General features: G+C 35.2%; 1 protein-coding gene across 3 annotated transcripts; it reads right to left on the bottom strand.

The window, feature by feature from the left end:
* Positions 1 to 642: 642 nt before the first annotated feature.
* LOC131368335 (uncharacterized) lies at positions 643 to 21234 on the bottom strand. Of its 3 annotated transcripts, XM_058414390.1 has the most exons (29): positions 21096 to 21234; positions 20879 to 20958; positions 17031 to 17313; positions 15866 to 15944; positions 15393 to 15773; positions 14935 to 15225; positions 14456 to 14752; positions 13837 to 14208; positions 12173 to 12460; positions 11759 to 12049; positions 11114 to 11488; positions 10512 to 10799; positions 10125 to 10418; positions 9575 to 9949; positions 9203 to 9490; positions 4693 to 4986; positions 4569 to 4607; positions 4129 to 4470; positions 3674 to 3970; positions 3473 to 3584; positions 3334 to 3366; positions 3209 to 3235; positions 2842 to 2889; positions 2692 to 2724; positions 2536 to 2562; positions 2388 to 2438; positions 1762 to 1830; positions 1467 to 1506; positions 643 to 1263 (listed from the first exon to the last, which is right to left on the bottom strand). In XM_058414390.1, exons 4-29 carry the CDS (start codon positions 15900 to 15902, stop codon positions 1207 to 1209), a joined length of 5046 nt encoding a protein of 1681 aa, XP_058270373.1. In that variant the 5' UTR covers positions 15903 to 15944; positions 17031 to 17313; positions 20879 to 20958; positions 21096 to 21234; the 3' UTR covers positions 643 to 1206. The 3 variants fall into 3 exon arrangements, 2 of the variants coding, with proteins under 2 accessions (XP_058270373.1, XP_058270374.1); XM_058414391.1 differs by lacking the exon at positions 17031 to 17313; XR_009207030.1 differs by lacking the exons at positions 643 to 1263; positions 1467 to 1506 and having other exon boundaries at positions 1788 to 1830; positions 2536 to 2564; positions 2693 to 2724.
* Between the last annotated feature and the right edge of the window lie 3879 nt (positions 21235 to 25113).

Below are 25113 nucleotides of genomic sequence, written 5' to 3'. Positions count from 1 at the left end.
TAAGGTCATGTCTGCTTTTATTAAGTATTATCCATTACGCCTCTTGATGATTTAATAATCTTGTGTGTTTCATTAGTAACACCTAGCTGCTAATTACTCACTTAATGGTTTTAGAAGTAGGAAGGTTGTACTTATTTTTTCAAACCTGGTTTCTGAATATTGGATAAAATGACTAAATATATTGTTTTTCGTTTTCTTCTAAGGATCTTTCTTTGCTTATAGAAGATGGAGCAGATTACACAATTATTATTTAGGCCCTGGAAAACAAACAGAATTAAAGGAGGGTGTTTTCTCTTTCCCCATGCACTTATATTTAGATTTTTAGCTTTTGACTATTATATAATTATTATTATTATATAAGTGTTGTGTTTGTTTATCTTTGTGCTGAACCAATTTTCTAATAAAAGAGGTCAGATTCAGGTTTTTCTATTTTAACCCCTGGTATGGACTATTACCATGACTCTTGTATTTGCACTGCAAGTAAACGTGTGACATGGATGTGGTGGAAATTTGCAAATTGTTAGAACTGTTATCATTTTGTCATAAAAGAAATATCAACAATCTGTCTAGTTTATCATAATACTAGGGAGAAATATTTTTATTTTTTTATACCATGGGTAAATAATTCAATTAGCCACCAACTAATTTTCCAGTCTTTATTCAGTACATATCTCATTCCACATGATACAAAAAGAAGGCAGAGGCAATATGCTATAAATGGGTGTATATGTATATAATATATTGCAGACACACATACATATATCTGAAAATAAACTGAAGAACATTCTTAATGTTGAAGAACAAAAAAATGAAGAACAAAAACATTTTACATTTTCAGGTAGCACAATTGTTTTTTAATATTTCACTATTTTATCTGCCATTACAAAACAACTACTACAATAAGCACTTCTGTAGTATTGTGCACAAACAACATAATTATAAAAACACATAAGATTCAAATTAGCCAAGCCTTAGAGAAATACAGCAAAAAAACAGTAACAGTACATAGACTCTGTGTTCTGTCATTACACTTTTCGATGCACTGCAATTTTATCTGGCAAAACACCTGCTATAATAACCACTTCTTATTTTTTTTGTTTTTATTAGACTATTCTAAAAACATAATGAAAAACTGCATAAGAATCAAATCAGCCAAGCTTTATAGAAAATAAAAACAGTAACAGTACTTTTACGTAGACTTTTACATTACATTTTTCGATACATTTTGAAGTCTGCGGTGTTGGTGTAATCATCATCATAATCCTATAGAGAATTTCAGGAAAAAGACAAATTAAGCAGAGAATTAAAGATGCCCTGAGCTTAGTATATATATATATATATATATATATATATATATATATATATATATATATATATATATATATATATATATATATACAGAGAGAGAGAGAGAGAGATTATTATATATAATAAAATATAATTAATATAGATTATTATATACTTACTGCTAAGTGGCCAACTCCTGATTTGTAGGGTTTAGGCTCACTGTAATGCATAATTTAGAAAAGGATAGACATAAAGACATAGAGATAGAGAAAGAAGGCAGAGTGAGAAACCATATGTAGAATGTTGAATGTATTTTTTTGCTTTACATAGCTTTTATTTCAGCACAAATAAAGCAGACATTCTTTAAAATACTATACTAATGTTCTTTACATGTAATATGCTTTGTCTTTTCTTCAGGCCTTATCTAATGATTACAGAATTCATTTCAGTCCTATCAAAGAGAATGTACTGTACCTCTTTGGTGATGAACAGCGCGGTTTAGAATATCCTGCAGATGTCGCTGATGCACTGACATTACTTGTTCTGTGAATGATAGTCACATTTGTATTTAATATTTATAATCTTTATCATATAAAAGTGTGTGTTTGTGTGTGTGTTTGTGTGTGTATATGACAAATACATATGAATCTGATCTGATCTGATGGATCAGGTTCATACACAATCCCTTCCAAAAAGATTGGAACCATGATGCCGATTCTATCGTCTTTGCAATCAAGAAGAATATGAGGTTTCATTTCCTATATTTACATCTAGAAGAACAATTTGGAACATGGCACCAAAGAAGTGTACTGTATTTTTGCTTTTCACAACAGTAGCAAGTGGGTTTTCATCTTTTGTTTAATTTGCCTAGTACATAGAGGAATCTGTTGCCATTCTACTGCATTTGGCTGCTGTTTATGTGTCATTATTACATTCAACTTACATAAAACTGATGTAAGCTCGAAGTAATGGACAGATGGAAGAGGAAAGTAATTTCAAAGTATTTAAATCTCAATCATATGCAGCTCATTTTCTTTCTTTTTTTAACATCATGTTGTTGTTGTTGTTGTTTTTAATCTACATATTACTAAAAATATCACCTGCCACTATGGTACTGCACTGTCAGATCTGTACTGGCCACTGGACCTCTCCTGTAAAAAATGATGATGATGATGATGATTAAGGAAAATTTGTATTTATAACTAAAAATATATAAAACAATCATAATGTAAGCAGAGGGAACATCACCTGGAAAACCTGCTCCAGACGCTACGCCTAATAAATGGTTGGAATAAAGTTAATGCATATTAAGCTATTCAGTATTGTGGTTTATTATTTTAGTTACATAAACAGTTTAGTTTCAGGTATTTAGTAAGTGTGATTTTTTTTTATAACAAAGGTTACCTTTTTTCTGGTTTTGGAGGCCTTGGAGGTGAGCTGTTGGTCATATTAACAACGTAAATATTAACAATCGTAATTTTTTACCATTCCAGATGTTTATCAGTAACAAATGCAAAAAAGCAAATTTGAAGCTATTTTTTTATTAGTAAATACCTGGTTTCTGCAAGAGAGTTTAACCAATTTGCAGCGCCATCATATCTCCTATAGAATGCAAGTTAAGATGAAGAGATTATTTTCTGGAAAGGAGTAAATAATGAATAGCAATAATTGTGACCGGCAATTATAATATCAAGAATTTAAATAATAACTGATCTCTTTTTGGTCACAATAAAAATAGAATAGTTAACTATATTTTGCTTATAACATGTCAGAAGGCACTGTGTAGCACTGTAATATTAACATTCTCACACGGCTATTTAAAAATGATTACAGCTGTCATTCTCACACATTGGTTATCAAAACATTTTAAAATTCCCCCTAGATTGAGTTTGACTTCAAGTGAATTAGAGTTTGCTCGTACCTGGATATGTGACTCCAAACTGATCTTCTGTTTAAAAGGAAAAACAATACAGATTTAGTTTTTTATGAATAACATTTCTGCATTTGCATTTCTTAATATAAACATTTAAAATAAAAAATTATTGCCTTCTCTCAGGTGTAGGTTCATCACTAGTTTTCCTGTAATGGTAGGTTCAATATTTCATTATTGAAAACTTAGCTCAATATTTGAACATTAAAAGAACATTTTTGGAAAGAACATGAAGGTTTAAATATAAAAACTTACTTTTGGACTCTTCTCCTATAAATGATAATTCCAATAATAGACAGAAGCAAAAATGAAAACAAAGGCAGAATTATATAAAGTCCCACGGTGTCCATACCCAGTCCTTCATATCCTAAAAAAATACACACAAGTTATACAATAGCTCATGGCAACATGGTTTCTAACAAATAAACCTAAGTTGAAAGATTTTGCCATATTCACGTTTCACGCTTAATAAGGTTGAGCTTTCTTCTTTTTTTCCTTTCCAGAAAGAGGCTCGACAAATGAGATTCTCTTCTTCTTCATAGCCAGTTGGGATGAAAGTAATTGTAGAGGTTGTTTCCCATTTTCCCACACTTCTCTCCACATGGCTCATCACTTGTCTGGCAGCCTGAACATTCCATGAGATTGTTGGCGGATGTGAGGAACATGTATGTGTGACAGTACAGTTTATTGTGAATCGCTTGCCTGGCTCCATCACATCAGGAAGTGCTGATATCACAGGCTTGTCAGGAGATGCTGCATTCAAAGAAAAACAAGGACATCATCAAGCTCTTTTGTGTCCTTGTTCTATACATTTATAACCATCATTTAATGGTTGTGTAAGTGCTTTGTTTTAAAACACAGCCAAGCTCATTGCTGATGGTTTAAAAAACAAGCTAAAACTTCTGTTTCACCTTTCATGATGATGAAGACACAGCTGTGGTTGAACCTGTACTTATCATTGCCTTTTTCTGCATGAAAACAGAATGGCCCATTATCATGCGCTTGGACATTATCAATCTCTAAAGTGCAGTTCTGTTCATCTGGATTCCCCAGAAGCTTTGTGCGGCCCATAAAGTTGTCCATAATATTGGACCGTCCAGTGTGGTAAACATATTCACCCTTACTAGTGTACCACAGACCTCGAAGGCGCATAACATGCATGTTCCCAGTCTGGAAAGTGCAGGGTATTACCACACAGGAGCGGATCAAAGCAGTGATCTTGGGTACCACATTTGCCTCGAAAACGTGGAGAGCTGAAATCAAGCAAGCAAACGGATGTTAAGATACATATGATTATAAGAACACTTAAATAAATCTTTATACTGACAAAGTATAAAATAGAAATAAATACTGTCATTCTCAAAGGGATCCACCACTTTGGGCACATATCCTAGAATATTAATATGAACAAGGAATTATATAAAGTAAATGGTAAACGGCTTTAATCATGCAGTTATTAACTTGGAGTCACTCACTTTGAACCTGTAAAACAATGGAATTTGTGATCTCTCCACCGGGAAATGTTGCAGTACAAGTCAGTTTCTTGCCATCATCCTCCAGTGAAGCTATATATAATATATTAGAGTAGGTGGCCCAGGTTAATGAAGGGCCTTTTTTAGTCCCCACAGTCTCTGGTACATCTTTGTAGTTCCAAGTAAAAGCTGGAGGCTGACCCTTGCAAGAATGGAAAACTGTGCAGGTGAAATTCTTTCCAACACCCTCTACAAGATCAGCCACCTCAGGGTCAATGGTTATATCCTTATAGGTACCTGGAAATAAAATTATAAGCCTTTGTAAGAGCACAAGTTAATGAAAATCCTAGATATGTAGTTGTAGGATATAACTATATGAAAATCACATTGTAACATGTCATATCTTTGACATTATATTAATTTATGTTCGGGTTGTAAGGCCAGAGCATACTGAGTAAAATTAAAATTTGTCGGTGAATATATATTGCTAACGACCAAAAGCAAATTATAAAACTCCAGTTGATTTCTGAGGTTGGCATAACTTATTGTGTTCTTGTCTCTGGTCATTTTCATGATTTGGATTTGAATGATGGATTGGAAATGCAAGTTATGTGATTACTCGTCACTTACCCGAGCACAGTTACTTAGGCATTGTGGCTTGCAACATAGCCATTTTTCAAAGCTTAGCCCTTTACCTTGTCTCTATGACTCATGCATTTGCACATTTGTTTCATTCAGTGCACTGAAAATTCATGTATCACGATTTCATAATGAGAAGGATAAGATGCATGCATGTCCAGGAGTCCAGCTGGTGTACAAATGTCCTTTATGTGGGTGCAAGCAACCTTTTTCAGAGAAAACTCTCTTCGGCCATTTAAGAGGGTATTTGAAAACTCATGAAATGGTGATATGCCCATATAAGAATTGTTTTGTCTCTATGCTTGCTTGCAGATTTCTGCAGAATTTCATAGAATAACGTATATCAACTTGAAGAACAGGTTCTATGCAGAGCTGGACAAACATACTCCTCGACTCATGGCTGTCTACAGGCAGAAGGCTGCCCGCACTGGCAAGATAGCAGAAGCATTGAGAAGCATATTTAATGCCTATGATCTTCTGGTAAATTTAAATGTTAATTACAATCATAGTATGTTAATTGGTTAATGGTCACAAGTTTCACTTCATAAGGAAACACTGCAAGCTTTGAATTGTGTCACTTTAAATGTATTTCCCATTGTCACCTGTCCTTTATCACTATTTTTTCTCTGTTCTTCTTTTTCTCTGCACCTCTAATACTTATTTTACAGGAGCACTTTGATATCAATAACAGACGCACAGCTGCACTTCGAGCTCTCCCTGTTTACTTGCGTGAAGATGACTCTGTCTTTTTCAAGACGTTGAATGTAGGTTTTATATATCTCATATGACTTATAAAATTATTTATCTGCTTATGTTCATGAAGTTCCCTCGTGTTTTTTTAGACTGAAGAGATGGAAGAGCCAGACATTGCAGATTCAGCTGTAGCTCTTCTAAGCATGGTGAATGGAGACTCAAGGTCCACTGTTCAGTTTGACCCTGCTGGGATTGCTATTGTGCTGGAAGGTGACATTATTCTGAGGGACATTTCCAGGATGTCTGATGCTTTTCTTTTGATATTTGGTATGATACACTATATTGCCAAAAGTATTCGCTCACCTGCCTTGACTCGCATATGAACTTAAGTGACATCCCATTCCTAATCCATAGGGTTCAATATGACGTCAGTCCACCCTTTGCAGCTATAACAGCTTCAACTCTTCTGGGAAGGCTGTCCACAAGGTTTAGGAGTGTGGGAATTTTTGACCATTCTTCCAGAAGCGCATTTGTGAGGTCACACACTGATGCTGGACGAGAAGGCCTGGCTCTCAGTCTCCGCTCTAATTCATCCCAAAGATGTTCTATCGGGTTGAGGTCAGGACTCTGTGCAGGCCAGTCAAGTTCATCCACACCAGACTCTGTCATCCATGTCTTTATGGACCTTGCTTTGTGCACTGGTGCACAGTCATGTTGGAAGAGGAAGGGGCCAGCTCCAAACTGTTCCCACAAAGTTGGGAGCATGGAATTGTCCAAAATGTCTTGGTATGCTGAAGCATTCAGAGTCCCTTTCACTGGAACTAAGGGGCCAAGCCCAGCTCCTGAAAAACAACCCCACACCATAATCCCCCCTCCACCAAACTTTACACTTGGCACAATGCAGTCAGACAAGTACCGTTCTCCTGGCAACCGCCAAACCCAGACTCCTCCATCAGATTGCCGGATGGAGAAGCGCGATTCGTCACTCCAGAGAACGCGTCTCCACTGCTCTAGAGTCCAGTGGCGGCGTGCTTTACACCACTGCATCCGACGCTTTGCATTGCACTTGGTGATGTATGGCTTGGATGCAGCTGCTCGGCCATGGAAACCCATTCCATGAAGCTCTCTGCGCACTGTTCTTGAGCTAATCTGAAGGCCACATGAAGTTTGGAGGTCTGTAGCGATTGACTCTGCAGAAAGTTGGCGACCTCTTCGCACTATGCGCCTCAGCATCCGCTGACCCCGCTCCGTCAGTTTACGTGGCCTACCACTTCGTGGCTGAGTTGCTGTCGTTCCCAAACACTTCCACGTTCTTATAATACAGCTGACAGTTGACTGTGGAATATTTAGGAGCGAGGAAATTTCACGACTGGATTTGTTGCACAGGTGGCATCCTATCACAGTTCCACGCTGGAATTCACTGAGCTCCTGAGAGCGACCCATTCTTTCACAAATGTTTGTAAAAACAGTCTGCATGCCTAGGTGCTTGATTTTATACACCTGTGGCCATGGAAGTGATTGGAACACCTGATTCTGATTATTTGGATGGGTGAGCGAATACTTTTGGCAATATAGTGTATATGCATTACATCTGGATTATCCGAAAGAGCTGACTCACACCTTCAACTTCATTCAAAAAGTGTTACTGGGCTTAGATGACTCAAAGCCACTAACACCCCGATTGCTAAGCCTTAAAAATGATCTACTGATAAAGGAGTAAGAGATGTGAATGTACGATCCCTGTACACTTCATTTTCTTTCTTTCTTTTTCTTTTTTCCAGTTGTGACTAATATGGCAATGTTCTGTTTAAATATTTGAAATATAGAAGTTTTGAAATATTCCATGACACAGGAAAAAAAACTGAGTAAGAGATTTTTACTCATCGATTATTATTTCCTTTGTTTTGACTAATACAGTTACGGTATATTGTAACTGAGCTCAGTTTTCAGAAAACAGATTTTTTTGTGTTCATGTGTATTTATTTTTGTTTAAGGGCAGAAAACTATTCTGTTGTATATTTCCAGAATTTCTACATATTGTGTCACTTTATTTATTTATTTTTTTTCAAAAGCTAATGACAAGATGTTAATTCATGAAGACTGAATGCTCCTTTTGATTGAAATATTGAATTCCTATTGCAAAGTAAAACATTTGCTTCTGCATATGGAGTTGAAAAGTCTCTTCATTTCTAATGTTTAAGAATGAGATTTTGTTATTGAATGTAAATTTTGAGGTAATATTTCTTAAGTTTTTTTTACTTTTAATTAATGAAAATTTTATTTTTAGGGAATTAAAAACTGTAAGTATTGAATACTTAAAAATATATAACAAACATGTAATATCTTTAATTTTCGATAAATTTAATTAATTGAGCTTATTTATTATGAACAAAAAAAGTTTATTCAAATAAATAATTTTGAGTTAATCTGTTCTTATGTATTAAGTGTACTTAATTTAAAACAATTAAGTTTATCTACTTATAAAAAATTGAGGAAACTTATTACCTCAAAACTTTTGAGTTATCTTAACTTGCCGGGGTTTGCAGTGTGGAAAAAATATCTTTGTGTGAATTAAGGCATTGCATATTGTAATTCTGTCTACAGTAGGACATAAATTGTTAATAGTTGTACCACATCCACCAAGAATGTAAAGAGGTTTAGTTTTTTTTTGTGCATGTGTATCCTGGAATGCCTTTTGACATCTAACTCCACATACTACAAGGTCAAGAATGTTACTCTGGTGTCTTAATAAGCTGGGATCTTGTAGGATTTCTCATGAATAAACCCAAATTCAGCTTATAACGATCATAAAGGATAAAGGTTCAGCTCTGCTCACAGTAGTTACTACTGTCTTTCACAAATGACCTCAAGACAAGGAAATACAAAAATGCACAAAGACTCCACTCAGAATCAGTCTAGGAACCCTGGAGCTATGAGACAGCACCACTACCTGCTGCACCACTGTGAACACAGGATGTTGACTCAAAAATATTGAACATGTTTACCATTTTAAATTTGGGCAGCAATAACTGGATTGTGACTAGTTTAGAAGAGTTAATACTAAACTTTCAAACTACCCATTCAATAGGGGAATATGGCAAGATGTTAGTTTAAGACCAGTGTAAATTCAAGACAACTTTTGCAATAATCGGGAGCCTGTTGTTCAGGCATTACTACTTACACTGAGCTTTGAGATCAACTTGTGCTTCGGATGTTTGTCCTCCATGGAATGTGGCTTTACATGTAACGGTTGGCTCCTCTTCCTTAATTATAAACGTGTGATCTCTGGTGATCTTCCAAAAGCCATCCTGTACTGGTGTGTGTTCAGTAATGTCAGTCTCAAGTGCTTTCCCCACAGAAAGACTTGGAGGATTGGGTGGACAAGTATACAGGACACTACAGGACACTGTGACTTGCTCTCCCACTCTTGGTATGCCAATAATATTCAGTTTTGGTTTATCAGCTTGGTCTGTCAAAAGCAAGCATTAGACTGTAATCAACATCATACAGTCTTTGGTAACTTAAAGTATCTCTTTAAAATATGCGTTGTTACCTGTGACTTGGAGTTCAATAGATTTGTCATAGTAATTTTCCTTGTGAAAAGTCTCAACTGATTTTGGATCCATCCAGGGATACAGTCTATCCCCATTGTGGTACTTTTCAAGCTGAGTGATTTCTAAACTGCAGCTTTTCTCACTAGGCAATCCATATAGCCTTGTCTTGTCAAAGAATTTGCCCAAGACATTCTCATTATCTGGGCCATACACTAAAGGGTATGTTGTTGAGGAGTATAGGTACCATTTCACCTCAACATTGCTATGTTTTTCTGTTTTGAATTCAAAGCTGCAGGGAATGACCAGGCAGGAGCCCCGAAGGCCTGTGATCTTACTTGGCATTGAATATGTCCAGTCCAAAGAAAACATCCCCCCTTTATTAGAAAACAAATAATGCAGTATGCAATGAGTAAGATATTTTTGAGAATTAATTCACTATATTCTTATGAGATAAGTAATGCTGTGGATGTTTACCTCTCTGTTTTTACCGTACAACACAAAACTGAATGTTTTACTGGATTTGTAATAAAATAATGCAAACTGACTTACTTTTTACTTTTAAAGTCACATGATCTGAAATATCTCCCTTTGTAGTTTGAGCTGTACATGTTAATGTTTTTCCATGGTCATCCCTTGATGCTTTCAGTTTTAAAGTTGAAACCGTTTGCCAACTGTGGGAGGAAACCTTACGAGTTTCAACAGAAACTGGCATGTTTTGGTAATTCCAGATTATGTTTGGTTTTTCTTTTTGACATGTGTGGTTCACAGTACAAGTAAAGCTCTTCTCGATTCCTTCCATAACCTCTTCTTGAGCTGGACTTATTACAGGTTTTTGAAATTCACCTGAGAAAAAGGTTAAAAGTTAATTAAAGATGTGAAGCATATGATCTGACACACTGGACCTTTTGAAATCAATGGCTATTGTTTCAGACTCACACAAAGGATTAAGACTGATTTCAGTCTTTGTTGACTGTCCACCTGCGTAACTCACTGTGCAAGTCACAGACTTATCATTTTCCTCAAGGGTCCATGTCATTTTTATGGTTTCCTTCCATTTCCCATCATGAAGTGGTGTGTGTATTAAGCTTGGAGTGCCACGTGAAATACTCAAGCTCAGTTTTGGGGGTGTTGGAGGACAGGTGTGTATCACACTGCAGGACAAGGTTATTGGCTCACCAACTTTTTCTGTGCCTAGAATATCTGCCTGTGGTATCTCTGCAATATCTTTATCAGGTAAACATATGATTTATGAATGATACAAAATATATTCACATGGAAAAATAATGGTTGATATCTACTATAAAATTTTGTAGTACCCAATGTATTATTTTTTAATGAGATCTTAATGCACTCTTAGATTTCTTAGAGTGAGTTCTTAATATATCTGAATATGGTAACAACTATACTGATTTACTTTCCTTTCAGTTTTCTTTGTTTTTGTTTGTCCTTAAACTATTCTATAATAATGAATAGAATGAAAATACACCAAATATGATATGTATATTGTATATTATATATTCATATTGAAGTGATCATACCTGTCACCTCAAGGGCAATAGTTACATGATCAAAATTTTTGCTGTGGTATGATTCAATAGGTTTTGGGTCCATCCAAGGAAACAGCCTTTCCTGACTATGCTGCATATCAAGTGGCTGAATCTTCAAGCTGCAGTTTTTGTCATTTGAGGAGCCAAATAAACTTGTCTTTCCTTTGAACTGTTGAAGGATATTGTGTGTTGGTTGGTCATACACCAGAGAGTAGCCTGTATTGGAGAGTTTATACCATTTTACGTTGGTCTTGCTATGCTGGACATTTTTGAATTCATAATTGCATGGAATGACCACACAAGAACCTCGGATGCCATTAATTGTGCTGGGCATTGTGAAACTCCAGTCAAGTGAGCCCATTGACCCTGTAATAAAAATTTGCACAAAAGGATATTATATGTTCATTTTTCATCACAATAAATATTTAGGGATCATAACATAAATGAGCAAGATGATTCTTTTTCAAACTTCTAGCCCTGCTTGTAGCTCTAAACTTCATCAAAACTCGACTTACAAAAATTCATAGCATTTGGCAGATGTAAGAAAGTGCTGAATGATGGACATACATGTCAAAAAGAAACAGTAATCATACAGGTGGATAGAAGACCTTAACAGGCCTTAAAGTATGTACTCACTTTGAACACTTAAATTGATTTCCTCTGTTTGAACATTTCCTTTAAAATCTGCTTGGCAGGTGATGGTCTTGCCATTATCACTAGCTTTTGGTGTGAACTTTAATGTGGATTTAGCAATCTGTTTTATTCCTTCCTTTGTCACTTGAAACGTGCTGCCAGGTAACTCTTCACCTTTCCAAATAATTTGAGGTCGGTCTTTGGCACACATGTATGTAACAGAGCAAACAATGTTTTGTTTCACACCCTCAAGAAACTCTGTATCAGCCTTAATCTGGACCTGATCAATGGGACCTATAACAGATAAGACAGGCATTATATTAGACAATACACAAGGACAAAACGATACATAAACAGATGTAATTTTACTGTAATCATACTTTTACACACTGATATTGTGTATTGTTTCAGACTCACATAGAGGATTAAGACTGATTTCAGTCTTTGATGTCTGTCCACCCACATAAGTCACAGTACAAGTAACAGAATTATCATTTTCTTCAACCGTCCATTTAAACTCTTTGGTTGTCTTCCATTTTCCATGATATAGAGGTGTATTCATAACATTTGAAGACCCACGTGAAATACTTAGGCTCAGCGTTGGTGGTTCTGTAGGACAGGTGTGTATCACACTGCAGGACAGGGTTACTGGCTCGCCAACTTTAGCTATGCCAAGAAGTTCTGCTTTTGGTTTCTCAACAAAATCTTTGAAAGGAGAAAATAGAGTTTTAGTTAGACAAAACAGACAAAAGTACTTTACTACTTGGGTATTTTTTTTTTTTACAGACACCTCTTTTTGCCCTCTTTTGATTCTTGGATTTTTAAAAGATGTAGTATACATATTTTATTTCCTATCTTGTAGTTACGCAGTGTCCATGACAGTCCTGCCACTAATTGAGAACATGCAAAACTCAGACAGTAACCAGAGGAACCCTGGAACTGTGAGGCAGCAAAATTACTAGCTGTGCCGCAATACTGGCCTACTTTTTTCTTTATCATTCTTGTTATTGTTGTTGTTATTGTTTGCCTAATTTAATATTATTCTTTACATTATATTTTTGTTCTGTCCCCCCCACACACACACACATTTTATGCTGCGTTGTAAATATAAGAAAAATGCTACAGTGGATATAAACATTCTACACACCCCTGTTAAAATGCCAGGTTTCTGTGATGTCAAAAAAAATTAGAGAAAAAAAAAAAATCAAGAAAAATCATTTCAGAACTTTTTCCACCTTTTTCCAAAAAACAAACTGTAATCTTCTAGCAGTTACAGAAATGACAAATACTCAGAAATACGCAGACCAGCCCAGCTGTCACCAACAATAATGGCATGGTCAAAATCACTGAAATCACATTTTCCCCCCCGTTATAATGGTTGATATAAAATCATAGTACCAAAAGTTGCTGACCCAAATCTGCATGATTTTTTATCTATTTGATATAATCTGCAAAAGGATTATCTGATTAAATAATTTAAGAAGTCTTTAATGTTGTCACATATACATTACAGCATAGTAAAATTCTTTCTTTGCATATCCTAACTTTTGGAAGTTCGTAGAAATGCTAAGGGGCCCAGCAATGGCAGCCTGGCCCCAACCTTCCAATCAACATCTCAAAACCTTAAACACTTGAACTACCCCAGGTTTTTTGCATATCCCAGCTTATTAGGAAGTTGGGATATCAGAGCACAGTGTCAACCATGGTACAGCAGACACTGGGGGTGAAGTTAAGAGCCTTGCTCAAAGTTCTAACGTTGGTAGCTTTGGTTTGAACCCCAAACTTCTGTGACCCAGCTTCAGTGACCCAGCTCCTTGACCGCTGAGCTACCACATCTCTATATACATTCAATTTTATACAATTAATTTTATAAATGAGTAGGTGTAGAGGTGTTTCTAATAATGTGCTCTGTGAATGTACTTCATTTCTGGGTTTGTTTGTTCTTTGTTCACACTTAAAATCATACTTCCAGTAATATCATGATTGCAATTAACAAAAAAAATAAATAAAATGTAATAAATTTGATATTTTGTGTATTACATAAATATATAAGTATACACCAGTAAAATAACTGATAGTACCTGTCACATCAAGGGCAATAGTTACATCCTTAAAATTTTGTCGGTGGTAGTTTTCAGTAAGTGTTTGGTCCATCCAGGGAAACAGTCTTTCCTGATGTTGCAGCCCAAGTGGCTGGATCTTTAAGCTGCAGTGCTTTTCATTTGAGGAGCCAAACAAACTGGTCTTTCCTTTGAACTCTGCATCGATATTGCTTGATGATGTGTCATACACTAGAGAGTATCCTGAAGAGGAGACTTTATACCACCTCACGATGGTGGCACTACGCTGGGAGTTTTTGAATTCATAATTGCAGGGAATGACCACACAGGAACCTCGGATGCCAGTGATTGCACTGGGCATTGTGAAACTCCAGTCAAGTGAGCCCATTGACTCTATAACAAAAATACATTTAAATGTTCACATAACAGAAACATATAAAACTGCAAGCCCTGCATGTAGCTCTAACCTTAAGCATTCAAAACTTATGGATGAGATTAAGCAAATTCATTGTAATAAACAATCAAGAATACATCCTAAATGCATTCACAAGTGATATGCATACATGCAATGATAATAGTAGCTTAAGACGTAAGGATACAGGTGACTACAATGTCCTTAACTTTAGAAATTCTTACTCACTCTTAACTTTTAAAGTAATTGTCTTGCTTTGAGAAGTTCCTTTAAATATACTTTGGCAGGTAATGGTCTTGCCATTATCATCGCCCTTTGCTGTGAACTTTAAAGTGGATTTAGCTTCGGATGTTGCGTACTGATTTTCTCTATAACTTTGGATTCCATTTAACAGTCCATTATTCCAAACAATGTTAGGTTTATCACGGGAGCACTTGTATGGAACTGAACAAGTAATGTCTTGTACCACACCCTCCAGAAACTCTGTGTTTGACTTAGGAGTAATCTCGAGAGGATAAATGGAACCTGCAATACATAATAGAGTTGTTATCTAAGACAATACACATCAACAAAAATGACACAAAAACAGACGTACTTTTTAAAGAATTGTATGAAAATACACAGCAATGCAGATAGTTTTTTTTTTTTCATTTTTTATGGATAATATGTTGCGTAAAACAAATATACAGTGTAAAAATATTACTTACACTCGGCAGAATGTGTTTTTGTAGTGGACGCATATTGGCCACCCCTGTGTCTAACAGAACACTCAATGTCCTGTCTTTCAGCCCGAATGACCCCAACACGTGTTAGTGTGACTTCCCAATTGCCATTATGATAGTCATTGTATTTCAAGTCGTCTGATTTTTTTTCTATCCCACTCAGGCTTAGAGAGGGGGGGTCGTGAGGACAAGTGTGATATGCTTTGCACCGAACTGTTATGCTGTCCCCAATTCTATTTCCTCCATAAATGTCAACAATGGGCTTTTGTGGATATGCTACCTCATTCAAAATTAACAGAAAAAGCAGACATAATTTTATTCACCTTATAAATATTGCATGTAACAAGGTTCCATTTTTACACACACACACAAAACAGATTTTTTTAAACTGTTAACTTGATTGAAAAGGAATAAACAAACTGGTAAGTAAACGTAACACTTACAATCAATGTGAATTAAAGTAGAAACATCATAGAATGCAAAAGTTCCCGATCCAATATTTTCAGGGTCTATCCAAGTATATATTCTGTCTCCATTATGGTGAGGAGAAAGGTGGTCAATCAATAGACTGCAGTCCCTGTATTCTTTTCTATATAAGCTGGTTTTTCCTCTGTACTTATCAATCACTGAAGCAGGGTACCAAGCATCAAAAACTAGAGGATATCCACGACTAACATACTGATACCACACTATCCGATATGGGTTATAAGGTGGATAGTATGAATAGGAGAATGTACATGGTATAACAAGGCAGGATTTGTGTAGGCCATGAATGCTTGGAGGCATTTTAACTTCCCATGCCCAGGTGTTGCTGAACAGGATGCCTGTGTGGCAAAATATGTTATGTTAGTTTATTTCTATGTTCATAACACACTGTTTTTGTGCTATAAACATAAACAAGTTTGAAACACCATACCGTAAAGTATTATTAACAGTAACAGCAACCTTTTCATGTTCTCAGTCCAAAATGATGCAGATAAACAGACCTGAAAAATCTAGAATGGACATGATATAATATTATTAAAAGATTATAAGGCAATTACCTGATAATACAGGATTTGTTCAGTTTTATTTTACTAAGAGAATCACAAAAAAACCTTCTTCTTGAAACCACACATCAGACCACATGTACACCATTCGGAGCTGTGCGCTTGGCAGCTTGTGTGTCATGCCAAGCATCCTCTCATTTCTTCCACCACAATGAGTGTAGATTTTATTCAGTGTGAAACCATTACTAGAGAAATACTAGCACACTTAGGCCTAGTCCACACATACACGGGTATTTTTTAAAAACTGAGTTTTTCCTCCTTCGTTTTAAAAAGAAATCTCGTCCACATGAAAACGCAAGAGCATCTGTCAAGAGCATGCAAAACCAACAGGTGGCAATATAATCTCAACCGTAAAGCCATGTTGGCCAATCAGAAGCCTGACTTCACAAGCAGTGTTGCCAGATTGGGTGGGTTTTCGCCCAATTGGGCTTCTTTTGGTCACGTCTCACCGGGAAAAAGTGCATTCGGCGGGTTGATAAAATCTGGGAGGTTTATTTTTTGTTATGCAGCTGGCGGGTTTTTTATTTTTGACTATAAACATATTTTACTACTTTTCTATTCAAACGATTAAATAAAGTGTAATATGTAATGTTGACGTTTTAATAATATGGTTCAGTTGAGCCAATAAGGTTCAGGAGAGTCCTGTCCAGTCAGACTTCAGCCTTGATTAGCGGGTTGTTGTAATCGTTCTACTCGTTATCACAAAGTTATTAACTGTTATAACTGTTTGTTATTGTATTAGTTATAACAGTGTGCATTTTATTTTTTAAATGGGCGGGTTTTAAGCCGTAGTTGGGCTGGAGACCTTCAGTCCAATCTGGCAACCCTGTTCACAAGCCAAAAATCTCCGGTTTCGATAACACTGCAACTAGTGATGGGAAGTTCGTTTTACTGATACGGTTCTCTGAATCTCGTTCATCAAAATGAACGAATCTTTTTTAGAGTCATTCAATTCGCTAACACATAAACTCACGCTCATACTGATTACATTTCGAATAAGAAAGAACTGTCATATTATAAGTAATAGCTTACCTGTGTCTTGAGGCTATGCAGTCTATTACTTCATCACCTCACCTCCGGATTTTTGGGTCGAATTTGTTCGTTCTTTTGTCACGTAACATCCTAAACTAAGCTATGCCTTGCTGTCTTCTGTATACCCAACAGAATGATTCATCTCCCGCGCCTTCGGTTCGAATCAGTTTGTTCATCACGTGAAAGCCCCGTATGGCAACGCAGGAAACAGAAAAGATTCGAGTCCTCGGGTTCGAGTCTTTCATTCATCACCTGACATCCTTATAGGCTAAGGCAATGCAGTCTGAGTCGGAAACAGAAAAGATTAGTTTACATAACAAGTCTTTGGATTCGCGTTGTTCGTTCTTGTAATGTGACTGCTTCCCGTCTCAGTATCTTATGACAAATACAATATTACATTAGTATTATTGACTTTATAAGGTATTAAATTATAAAACTATAAGATATCATAAAATTATCAAAATATTTGTGCAATAAACATTTTCTGAAAAATAATAATTCTGTCAGTCTCCTTTTTTATTGTTTAATATTTCTTGAGTATATGTGTGGTGTGTGAGGGTTTTTTTTTTTTAAAAATAAAAATAAATAAATCCACATTTTACTTGGAAATGCTAATTTGCCTGTTCTGTCTCTATCTGTAAACAAATACTACTTGTTAAAGTAGTACCTAAAGTACCTATTGTTGTTTATTTTGCCACCAATTGTGCATTTGCTGGTATAATACTGATAACTCATAAACTCATAAATGACACAGGGGCATAACATAAAAGCAAATAACACTATTAATGTGAATAATTAATATTAGTTTCATACATTAAGGTTATGTTTAGGTCAGATTCTACATTTTATATATTATTAAATAACTGCATATGGATTAAAAACAACACTCAGTTTTATGCATGAATTTATACATTTCTATTTTCTACACTGCAGGGATAGCTGATGTTTATTCAGATAAATAATACAAGGAATAAATAAACAGTAAGTTAATAAATAAAATAAAATAAAAAGTAAGTAGATAAATAAGAAAGAAAGAAGGCAAGAATGATTTTCCCTAATGAAGTTTAAAGCATTAACCAACTCTTTATTAAAACATTTAGTGTTATGGAAAAGAACCATAATGACAGATATTCACACATTTATAGTCTGTAGGAAATAAAAAGCTATAATGCATCACGTAACAGTAAGAGTAGAAAAACTGTAAGGATGTTTGAGAATGAACTCATTTCTGTACCCAAAAAAGCGGTCATGTCACGGTACAAACCCGAAGACTCGAAAAGTGAACTAATCTTTTCTGTTTCCGGCTCAGTGACTCAAACCCGGCTCAGACTACACTGCCTTAGCATACGGGGCTGTCACGTGATGAACGAATGACTCGAACCCGAGGACTCGAAAGGTGAACGAATCTAAAATCGAAATCGAAAATTATGCGATGTTGCGCATGCGCAGTCTACACAAAATGAACGATTCACTCCCCGAGATGACTCGATGTTCTCGAGTCATGGGAAAGATTCATTCAAAATGAACGAATCGTTCGTGAACGACACATCACTAACTGCATCCGGAGTTTGTAAAAAACTTCACCCTGGCAGGAGTTTTCAAAAATGTGGTTTTGATGCCAAAAGTAGACTTTATTGTAAATCGAAAAAGTGAGCTGATCCATAGAGCAACTGTTGAACTTTTATGACATTTTAAGACAGTTTTCTTCCAATTGCAAAAAAAACTTCCCTTCAACTGTCCATCTTAAAATAAGTAACTGAAATACATCATGTATTGATTATTTGTTATTTATTATTAGTAGTAGTATTATTGTTGTTGTTGTCTAAAATATTCTGTAGGTTCTGCCTCAGTTTCACATCTTCAAAGTGTTTTACATCTTGCACTATATAACCAATTGCTTGCCCTTTTGTACCTCCATGATTAGACCCCTTATTCTTTCAATGATTAAGCCCTGCTGCATGCAGCCAGTGTCTTGTATCTCAAAGTAATACTAACTATGTGCTAATTCCGCATGCTATGAGGCATGATAAGCTGATAAACATGATCAACATAAATCTAGTCACTTTCTTAGCAGCAAGAAAATTGGACAAGCAGCCACTACCATGACATGAAATATTCCATTTGTGTCTCCTCCTCATGTGCCACTCTAGGACTCAAAATTACACTTTCCCGGGATATAGGCATGGCTGTCATCTCAACTAATTTCCAGTTCTTTATTCTTTATTCTCACCTCGCCATGATTCTATTTTCCATGATCAAGACCAGATTTCTAAGATAACTGTTAACCACAACTTGGCAACTACACTACCAGTCAAAAGTTTGGACACACCTTCTAATTCCACGGTCTTTCCTGAAGTTTATTTCTTTCTACATTATAAAACAATGCTGAAGGCGGCCAAAATGCTCAATAATGTCCTTTGAACAGTTGATATTGAGATATGTCTGCTACTGATGCTCTGTAAAGCCTTCATAACGGCTCTAATCTGAGGTGCTGTTAATTGGTGATTTCTGAGGCTGGTAACTCTAAATGAACTTCTCCTCTGCAGCAGAGGTCAGTTTTGGTCTTGCTTTCCTGGGATGGTCTTCATGTGAGCCAGTTTCATCATGGTGCTTGATGGGTTTTGCAAATGCACTTGACAATACTGTTCTTGCAAGAACTATTCCAGAACACCTGACCAACGTGTCTTAAAATATCAACTGACTGTTACTTTTTTGTCATTACATATGGATTACTTAAGTCCATGTGTGTTATTTCATAGTTTTGAAATCTCCAGTATTGTTCTAGAATGTAGAAAATAAATCCCTAAACAAAAAAAACATTGAATTAAAAGGTGTGTCCAAACTTTTGACTGGTACTGTAGGTTCCAGAGAAAGCTGCCTATACAGTATATCACCTCAAGACATTGCTGGAAGATCTTAGACTGCATATACATAAGAGTGTATCTATATGATTCTTAACACTCCTGGTGCTTATTCAGAATTCTTTGAACTAGCATTTTCTAGGTTTGGTTTGTGGCCGTTAGCAAGATAAATTAAATAATCTGTAAAATATATGCTTCTTATCTTTTAAATGACACTAATAGAGGATAGAGTATTTAAAAAATAGAGGAATCCTACAAGAAACATTTTTAACCATCTTTTACAAAATATGTAAAAAAAAAAAAAAAAAAAAGTACAGTTTTACAGGCTTGTAAATTAAAAATAAATATAATATAATCCCTATCACCTCTTTACACTTTCATGCAAATCTATTTTAGCGAAAATGAAGGAAGAAGAAGGGAAAAAAGCAGAAATGAGAGTACATTCAAATTATAAGCAGTCACTTTTTTTTCAATTTTTTTCAAAACACAAACCTAAGATTTGCACCAACCATTTATAAGCCAATATTTATAAATGTATTACATAATTTCCAGAGTAACAAACAAAAGCAATACCATTTTAAAAACACAAGGGTGTCTGATCATGTAAACAATTTAAACTGTTTAAACATAATTCAACACTGAGTGCTCAGTGAGCGTGGAAAGGTAACTGTAACTCATTCCTAAACCATTATATACTCCTTACTTCCTCTTTAATCTCTCTGTGTAATTTAGTATGAAGTACTTATAAAGCAACAGAAAAAACCTCTTTAAAAAGTTACAGAAACCTGAAAGCATGATTAGTAATTGAATCAAATCATTTTGTAAACCTAAAACAATTTTGCACTATAAAATATTGCTTAAGGTGAAATGTCATCATGTTGTGTTAAACAACCCTTCAGTTTTACAAACCCTTATTTATTTATTCATTCATTCATTCATTCGTTTTGTTTGTTTGTTTGTTTGTTATTTTATTTATTTTATACTTACAATGTAGATGTCTTGTAGTCCTCCTCAGAAATCCAGTCCACGCCTATGACGTCAATTTCACGCCATAATCATGCGTGGTTCTAAAAAATAAAAATAATAAAATAAAATAAAAAATAACAATAATATTAATAATATTCCGAGCGAATCATAAAATGAAATACGAAATATTTTCTATTTTAAATAATGCAAAAACTAAAAAGAAAAGAACACTAATTACTTGGAATTAAAAACAAAACTTTATTTTCTTTGCTTAATATAATCAGATGCTTGCCCTTTCTGCTATTTTTTGCTCTTAATTTAATTTTTTTTTTTTAATTATTCATGCTTCAGTTTTCTTTGCTCTTCTTTCCTAGCTTCTCACTTGTGATTCTAAAACAGTTTTATGTAGTTTGAGGGGGCGGATTCTGGGGGATCCCCAATCTGACACAGCTCTAGCCAATCAATAAGACTGAAGTAAATAACGTCACTGATAGATGACTTGCCTCCTCAGCTTGAATGGGCATGATGTCTCTATGTGCAGCTGTAGAGCCAGATGTATGAAATAGTTCAGAGATTAGAAAACATGTGGGCATCATTTTGGTCCGTTAAAAATAACAACAGTGTCTTTAAGTGAGGTTAGGTAAGGTAATGTGGTGAACTGGGTTTTTATCTGGTTGCCACCACTTATTTAGAATTGTATGTGCCACACTTCTATTACCCTCATTATAGAAGTGAACCTGAGTGACCTAGGATTAGCTTTGTGTTCTGTCAAATATTTCCCCAAATAGAACTGTCTTACAGCGCTGTCAATTATTCTATAACGCTGATATACCGATCAGACATAACATTATGACCACCTGCCTAATACAGTGTTGGTCCCCCTTTGCTGCCAAAACAGTCCTGACCCGCCGAGGTATGGACTCCACTAGATCCCTGAAGGTGTGCTGTGTTATGTGCAATGCATTATCCTGCTGAAAGAGGCCACAGCAATCGGGGAATACCGTTTTCATGAAAGGGTGTACATGGTCTGCAACAATAGGTAGGTGGTACGTGTCCAAGCAACATCCACATGAATGGCAGGTCCCAAGGTTTCCCAGCAGAACATTTCCCAAAGAATGACATTGCCTCCATCAGCTTGTCTTCTTCCCATAGTGCACCTTGGTGCCATGTGTTCCCCAGGTAAGCAAGGCACACGCATCTGGCCATCGACGTGATGTAAAAGGAAATGTGATTCATCAGAGCAGGCCACCTTCTTCCATTACTCCGATAGAGACTCTCTGTAATATATACAGTATACTGTGAGCACTGTATATATATAGTGTGAGCAGTTACCATATAAATAGAAGCAGTAATGTATTTGAACAATGAGCACATTAATATTAAGCTATCCATGATATTAAAGCCGTGATTACTGTCCAAGCCGTACTGTTATACAGACATGATTAGCTGTTGCTGTTATGAAAAACCAACCCAGCCACTGACTCTTAGTGCTGGGCCCAAGCCCAGATAAAATGGGAGGTTTGTATCAGGAAGAACATCTGGCATAAACCTGTGCCAAATCAAACATGCGGACCAGATATGCTATATCTGCTGTGGAGAACCCAAACAGTTCAGCCAAAAGAACAACAATCACACTTCTTTAAAGCAATGTCAAACTGCCCCAAAAATGCATAAAGTATCATTTGAAATAAAAAGGAAGTTAATATTATATACAACATGCACTCAATACTCACATAAGGGTTTGGTGAGCTTTCCAATAATGTTTACTAACCCTGCTCCTGGAGAGGTTGAAAATGAATATCTGGCCATTCTTTTTCAAGTCATTTCTGAACCATTGGATGTTTTTTTCTAAACTGTGTGTAAAAATCAGGAGATCAGAAATATCTGAAATAAAATATGTATCAGTAAGCAATTAAACTACATTTTACTGTAACTTCTTTAATGGGCTAATAATTTTAATTTGCAAAAGAAAGAAAAAAAGATAATATAGAATTTTTACTATATTCATTGTAAGTTAGATCAACTTACAACAATAAAAAAAAATTAATTGTCTTTGTTCATGTGTACACTGAATTTTAATGCACAGTTGTTTAGTACATCTCCAGGAACATGAAAAAAATATATTATTTTTACTAGAATATTAGATTTGTCAAGCAATATTGCATATATAAAAAAAAATTAAATAGTGCATCAGGGTGCAATTTAAGGACTGACATTTACCACAAATCCATTCACTGTCCAGTTTCAGTAACAGATTTTTTTTACTAGAATAATAAGAACATAAAATTCTAGAAAATAGACAAACAAGAGAGAAGTTGTGGTGGAAACAGTCAGTGTGAAACCATGGGAGAGTGGACTTGGAGCCTTCTAATTTGGGAGCTGAGAAAATAATGATGATTTGCAAGATCAGGAACAAAATGAGACACTGTTCTAAGAACATTCTTCAAAGAAACATGAAATTAAACATGAAAATGAAAAGGCAAAAATGATTTCTCTTAGCAGTAAGTCAGTAGATACCATTGAATTGTTGCAAATGCAGGTACCAGAGGTTTTATTTAAGTTGCAAGCAGACAAAACAAAAGGGTGAGGTGAAGGTGTAATCAATAAACAGGCAATGGTCAACCAATCAGAATGAACTATGTTAGACTATGGGCAAAAAACAGAAACAAGATCAATATCAGATGTGAGTGACAGCAAACTATAATAGGCTTGGCAACAGAAAGTGCAGGACATTGAGCATATACTTTGCAAAGTCCTTATATATTATCAGACAACAATGAGATGAGGAGAGATGAGATGATTTATTAATCAAGTTAAGTAACTTAAGTGAACATGAACATGAAAGTTTGTGATGGCTGGGTCCTCAATTCCCTGTTTGTAGGCTGCATTGTACACCGTTTGTAGCACTGACGTGACAGTTATCATATTTACTAGATACAAAGGATTTTAGCTTACCCACTACAGTAGGAAATAATAGAGCGAATATATTAGTTTAGGAAATTAAACAACTACAATTGTTTGAACCTGACAAGAACATCTGACTTATCCCTAAACAACCTGAGTTTCTTACTAGAAGGAATGACTACTTTTAGTAGGCATTTTATTGTTGAAAAACCTTTGCTTGACAGAGGCATTTTTAAAAAATTTAATAATTATATATCTAATAATCTGTATATTAAAAACAAATGACAAAATCACAGTTAATATTACTTTGTTAACTTAATTTTATGTACTTTTTTTTTTTTTACAGTTTAATAGTTACAGACACAACTCCCAAAACAATAATATAATATAATATAATATAATATAATATAATATAATATAATATAATATAATATAATATAATATAATATAATATAATATAATATAATATTAGTATTTATTTATTTATTTATTTATTTATTTATTTACTTTTCAAAGCAAACCTTTCTTTAACATAATGAAATCCCAAACCTATTTGTAAATCCATTATCCCCTATGTGCTAGACAGCCGTGGGAGTTTAGAAATATGTATGTTTTTAAGTGAATGTGCAACTTATTAGAACATCCACCCACTGTATATCCAAATATACACACACACGCACACACACACACACACACACACGAAACAAAGCAGCATCATAGGGGGGTTTCCTAGAAAAGACACATAGCCACTGAAACAGAAACTGCTTTCTAATTTTCACTGGACGGGGAAAATTGGAAGGCTGTTTCCATTTAATACCATTTGCCTTCCAACAGTATTTGGCAAGGTTTATAAATTTTAAACTTATGAACCATTTAAAAAAGGTTGCAACACCTCAGGATAAATCAGTTGCTAAATCTGTATGTATATGTGCAGTATGTATGTATGCATCTTTTAATGTACTGTAAATAATTTGCTCTCCAGCAGATCTTTAGAAGGTTCGCAGTTCTCTGCTAGGTTTTAAACTGTAAAGTTACAGGCATAGACAAATACTGTATACTATTAATTCAGTGCGCTCTCACTGTTCTTTTATTTTGTTGCTCATTCATAATAGGTCATAGGTTACTCATTTCAAATGTAAAATATGTGTTTATTGCCCAGTGTATTTTATAGATGGATATCCAGTGGGTGTAGTATGCTTTGTTATCTATTAAGAAACAAACAATGCCAGTAAAAACAGACGTGGTGGTTGATGTGCTTACTGGTGGTTTGGCAAGTTTATTATGAAAAGGATCTAAATTCTGTAAGAAATTAGAAATTGTCGCAATGTCTGCGTTTGGCACAGGTTTCTCAA

Source organism: Hemibagrus wyckioides, linkage group LG17, assembly GCF_019097595.1.
Source record: "Hemibagrus wyckioides isolate EC202008001 linkage group LG17, SWU_Hwy_1.0, whole genome shotgun sequence".
NCBI lineage: Eukaryota > Metazoa > Chordata > Actinopteri > Siluriformes > Bagridae > Hemibagrus > Hemibagrus wyckioides.
This window is presented reverse-complemented; position numbering and strand designations above follow the sequence as displayed.

Coding starts and splice junctions, on each gene's coding strand:
- LOC131368335 (XM_058414390.1), bottom strand. CDS start 15,902: ATGAAAAGGTTGCTGTTACTGTTAATAATACTTTACG. Junction 3,585..3,673: donor AACCTTATTAAGCGTGAAAC/GTGAATATGGCA, acceptor GTATTTTTTTAG/GATATGAAGGACTGGGTATG. Junction 1,507..1,761: donor CGCTGTTCATCACCAAAGAG/GTACAGTACATT, acceptor TATGCATTACAG/TGAGCCTAAACCCTACAAAT.